Source organism: Telopea speciosissima, chromosome 2 (assembly GCF_018873765.1).
Source record: "Telopea speciosissima isolate NSW1024214 ecotype Mountain lineage chromosome 2, Tspe_v1, whole genome shotgun sequence".
Lineage (NCBI taxonomy): Eukaryota > Viridiplantae > Streptophyta > Magnoliopsida > Proteales > Proteaceae > Telopea > Telopea speciosissima.
The window spans coordinates 18,397,840-18,402,798 of NC_057917.1; the positions used below are offsets into that span (position 1 = coordinate 18,397,840).

At 39.6% G+C, this 4,959-nt stretch overlaps 1 protein-coding gene across 1 annotated transcript; it reads right to left on the reverse strand.

Moving 5' to 3' along the window:
• Positions 1-1,550: 1,550 nt before the first annotated feature.
• LOC122651876 (laccase-12-like) lies at positions 1,551-4,759 on the reverse strand. Its single transcript, XM_043845438.1, has 6 exons — positions 4,656-4,759; positions 4,414-4,565; positions 3,586-3,830; positions 3,006-3,134; positions 1,891-2,850; positions 1,551-1,797 (listed from the first exon to the last, which is right to left on the reverse strand). The coding sequence occupies exons 1-6, from the start codon at positions 4,749-4,751 to the stop codon at positions 1,667-1,669; spliced, it is 1,713 nt and encodes a 570-aa protein (XP_043701373.1). The 5' UTR covers positions 4,752-4,759; the 3' UTR covers positions 1,551-1,666.
• Between the last annotated feature and the right edge of the window lie 200 nt (positions 4,760-4,959).

The following is a 4,959-nucleotide window of genomic DNA, read 5'->3' on the forward strand; positions in this document are numbered from 1 at the left end:
ATAGGAAATGGGAAAAAATGCCTGCAGTTCTAAATCAATTGGCTTAAGTTTCTTTTAACTGCAGAATTGGTTTTGTATTTAAGTTTGTTTTCTGCATCCTTCAAGCTCGACTGGCTGACCACTCCATCCATGAATTGTTGGACCTGTATTGACCTGTCTGTAACTTTATTTTATGAACAATATTGACTATCTGCAAACTCTGATATAACTGAAGTTTCATTCTCTCTCTGTTTCAACGTGTGTTGACTTGTAGAATCTACTGATGGTTGGATAATTGATCAAAGTCATATCTGGCTTACTCATTCACAATAGAGTTGTTGCAGCTACATTGACTCTGTAAATTTGTTATGACTTGGGCTTTATTTTCATTTTCTACTCATGATCACGGGTGTTGACAAACAAACCCACTAATCGTGGATAGTTGATCAAGATAAGAATTGCACCTGTGGGTCACCTTCTACTGCCTGTATTAATTTTTAAAGAAGTTGCCCCAAGTCCTCCATAGTTGCTAAAAAAATCTGTTCCATGTTATCTTTTTTTGCTTTTATTTTGTTTGTTATTTTCCATTTTCTTCCTGGTATAATATATACACAAAAGAAGCACTCTAAGAATACAAAATGAAAAAACCCGGCAGGCAAAAGCACTCGAGAAGGCCCCACAAACATTCCAGGAACTCTTGCAGGAAGCTGGGAGACTCTGTACATGCTCTGCAGTTAAAAAAATTCCTGTTTGAGTTTGTCATTTTGTTGAACCTCATCTTCATTCCTTTGCAAAACAGGTGAATTTGGAATCCTTGCCACCCAATGTACATTCCTTTCTGTTTAAGGGCCACAGGGGGAACTCCAAGCTTAACATCACCATTTTTGCAGGTCTGCAGATTCACAGTGAATGATACATACCTTATGTGTACCAGGCCTATCAAATGCCTATACATGTAAAGTTCAATTCTTTATGAGTTACATTGTTGTTAATAACACTGAATCATGGCACACCTTCTGTTACCCATTCCCTCATTTTTTCTTCTTAAAAAAAAAACCCAGTTGTAATCTTTTTTGAGGAACTGTATTAGTGTATTTTACAAATCCATTGGTTTCGTATACTTGATGTACATATTAGAACTCATTGGTCAAGAGTCAAGACCTACCTATTAGATTGTTGAGTATCCTTTCTTCAGTTCCACCTGATTGTTTTCTCTAGTCACTAAGGTGATGTGGTTAGGTGGGAAAAGAAAGTGAAGGACCTACTAATTGAATTGTAGAAGCTATCGACTTGAATGTGCATTACTTCCAATTTATAGGCACTTGAGGTAGGAAATCAATGTTTAGCTTTGTATTGCTGATCAAATATATAATAGGAATGACACAGAAACAATTAATGTTCAAAATTTAATCCATCTCTTACAATCCTTGAAAAAATGAAGCGGCCTAAAACAATACTATGCTGTGTCCACAGGGTGCTTTCAATGTTGCATCCTTGATGCTTTGTTTTTTGAACACAGCCTAACTACCCAAAAAGAATTGGGAAAGGAAAAGTGGAAAACATGACAATGAATGAAGGGACTAATAGCACAAGACAGAGAAGAACTTGCATCGACCTAAATAAGGTTAAGGACTAGAAACCGTCTGAAGCCGAAACCCTACTCTTGGGAAGTTCATAACTGAAGACACTAACATACAGGCAGATCAGCTGGAGGTGGCTCTAAAGACTGCAACTCTCCAACCCCATTCTCAACCAGAAAAGCCATAGCCAAACCCCAGTTGAGATGAACATCCAAGTGACAATGCATCAGCCAAACTCCTGTTAGATATCAGAAAGTTGCATAAGTTATATGATAAATAGGGATGGGGTGAAGAAGGAAAAGAAAAAATTTTAAGTTTATAACATTTTTACCTGGATTATCGGCTATGAATCGAATCACTGCCCATCCTTTCACAGGTACTCCAACAGTATTCCTTAGTGGTGGATCAACAAGGTTGAATTTGGAAGTATCAGTTTTTGGATTGAAATTCCCAAAACCCTGTGCAATGATGTAGAAATCATATCCATGAAGATGAATGGGGTGGTTCTCTGCTGTGAAGATACTTGTACCCTGCAATACTAGTTGTACCCTGGAACCATACTGCAGCTTGTACAACTTGGTCCCTTTAATAGGTTGCCAGAGCGAGCGGCTCACATTGCCAGTGTAGTCGAATTGCAATGGTGGATTTGCAGGGAAATCTGTAGTGAAAACTCCAGGGATTCCTTGCTGGTGGGCTTGCAGTAAGGAGAAATTGGATGGAAGAACAAAAGATTCATTGTTCATGCTAGCAGCGAATCGGGTACCATTGGGGCCTTGACAGTTGCGTGCTCTGACTCCTTTCGGACAATTGATAAGTCCCAAGCCAACAGTGAAGAACAAGTTTTCATCGATATCAGTAGGGACTTCAACCTTGGTGCGACTTCTGAAGCTGGCCTCAAAGGCAGTGACAGTGTTGGTGTCATTGTAAGCAGGCAATGATGGAAAGATGGGAGGAGTAGAGAGGCCTTTCTTGGCTGGGCAAGGGGCAGATTTGTATTCAAGGATGGCAGTGGTGGTGGTATTATCAAATGGTGCCCCTTGAGCACTGTTATAGGCACGAGCTGCGATGTAGTACCGGGCTGGAGGTTGATCGGCGGTGATGAGAACATCTGTAGTCTGGCCTGGTCCAAGCATGATTACTGAAGTGGTGAAAGGCTTTGTGTAGGAAGCATCAGCACCTACCACTGTCAGCTTATGGTTGGCAACAGTGAAGAAGAGTTCCTGGTTGAGTGCAGCATTGATGATTCGGAGAAGGTTTGTTTCGCCGGAATCCACCGGAATTACAACTGTATCTGTTGTTGTGTGGCATTTATGTACATACAGGATACATGATGAGTAGTTAGCTTAGATAATCTTACTTAACTTGAAATTAAAACTTGGTTTAGAACTTTAGATTATGATATTAGATAGACAGAAAGAAATAGCCAAATAGTTGTTATAAGCTGACCTTGGCTAGAGCAGTTGTAGAGGTCACCAGGTTGACCGTTGATGGTATAGGCATCGGATACGTTTGGAGTTGCTCCTGTTCGGGTCGCCTCCCTCACAACATGTATGGGATTGGCATTCCACCATTCTCCTGATAATTCATACACATCATCATCATCATCATCATCATCATAACTACTACTAGTTTCACGAAAAAAGCTCTATCACAATCATGATTTGAGATATCGGATCTTGCCCCGATCGCTCGATACGGCCGATACTATACAATTTTGAAGGCCATCGATATCGATATATGGCCGATACTATATCCGTGAAATGATACAGATAAGGGGTAATATAGTAAAAAGAACTCATTTTTTAAGGAAAATCAAGGGTAAACTTATCTGATACAGCCAATCTGTGCTAATACTGTATCGATATCTTATCGACTTAAAAACCATGATCACAATGGATGAATGGATCATTACAATTGTTAGTGTTAATCCTATTGCTTCTCCTTACCAAAAAAAAAAACAAAAAATCCTATTGCTTCTAATTTGAACCATCACAAACAGGAACCAAAGGGGGTTGTTAGTAGTTACCAAGAAGAATGGGAGCTTCTCTCTTGGGCTTAGTGAATGGGTAAGGAGAACCCTCTTGTGGATGGATAATTAGAGCTCCATAAACAGTAGCTCTGAGCCATGAGCTGTGAGCATGCCACCACAATGTCCCTTCTTGTCCCTGGATTGTGAATCGGTATGTGTAGCTCCCACCCGGCCGGATGGGACACTGTGTCACAAATTCCGGCCCATCCGCCCATCCTGATCGCAATTGTCGAATACCATGCCTGAAGAGTAATAAGAACACCAATAAGGAGCGATGAAACGGTTTCATATATAAAACACAGAGACATCATTTTATATAAAAAAAACTAGAGAGAGAAAGATAGGGTGCTAGTGTACCCTTCAGCCTTAGACAACCTTTTTCCTTTCCCAATATATATTTTTCCGTATGTTCATGGCAACATGACATGCATGCATGCATGTCCCCTCCACAAGTTCTTTTTTTTATTTTTTTTTTGTCAAAATCTGTCTGTCGCGGGATAAATCCCAAACTAAAGAATTATAGGAGGTAATGAAAGGAAGGAGGGCGAGGGCGGGGGAGGAGAGAGAGAGAGAGAGAGAGAGAAACGGGAGGTGCCTTTAGCTAAAAGGTGAGCTTCATGTACAACAGAACGAGAAACTTAAACAAAGAAAACATACGTAAAAAAATGAGATAAAACTAAAGCATCATCCACAACAAAATATAATAATTAATTAACTTTATCGTCACCAACCAAGACAAAGATATATGCATGGGTACATGATGTACCCATCATGCTACGTATGTGACTAATAATTAGAGTAAGTGTATCTCTAGTCTGCATTTACCAGTGAATGGTAACATTATATTTTCCTCTGTTCATGACATTCACAACCAGAGTGTCTCCATTATTGACTTCCAAGGTTGGCCCTGGATACATTCCATTCACTGTAATTCTGTTATGGGCCATACACAATCTCTTCACTTTTGTTGCTTGAACCTGAAACCAACCAAACAAGTTAGAAATAAATCCAATTGAAGAAGAAGAAGAAGAAGAAGAAGAAGAAGAGAGATATATATATATACATACCACAAAGTCATGGTGATGAACTTTTGCATCAACAAAAGAAGTGGCCAAAGCAAAGAGAAGCAAAAGGCCAAGGAGAATAATGTTGTAAGCCTCCATTATCTTTGAAGTCTCTCTAACTCTCTACTAATTAGGGTTTGTAAGGCAATTGAGGTTGAAGTGGTAATGCAAGAGTGAATTGAAGGAAAGAGGGTTCTTTCAATTATATAGGGGAATAAGGGATGGATGGATGAGTGAGGAAAGGTGGTTTAGAGTTTGGCAGATTAGGTTTTAATTCCAAGGCATACATAGTAAGGTTCCTGACAAC

Excerpts from the sequence above, each read along its gene's own strand:
- LOC122651876 (XM_043845438.1), bottom strand. The coding sequence starts at position 4,751 with ATGGAGGCTTACAACATTATTCTCCTTGGCCTTTTGCTTCTCTTTGCT. Across the intron at positions 3,831-4,413 it reads TATAATGTTACCATTCACTG|GCATGGTATTCGACAATTGC; the intron begins GTAAATGCAGAC and ends ATTACTCTTCAG. Across the intron at positions 2,851-3,005 it reads CTACAACTGCTCTAGCCAAG|ATACAGTTGTAATTCCGGTG; the intron begins GTCAGCTTATAA and ends ACACAACAACAG.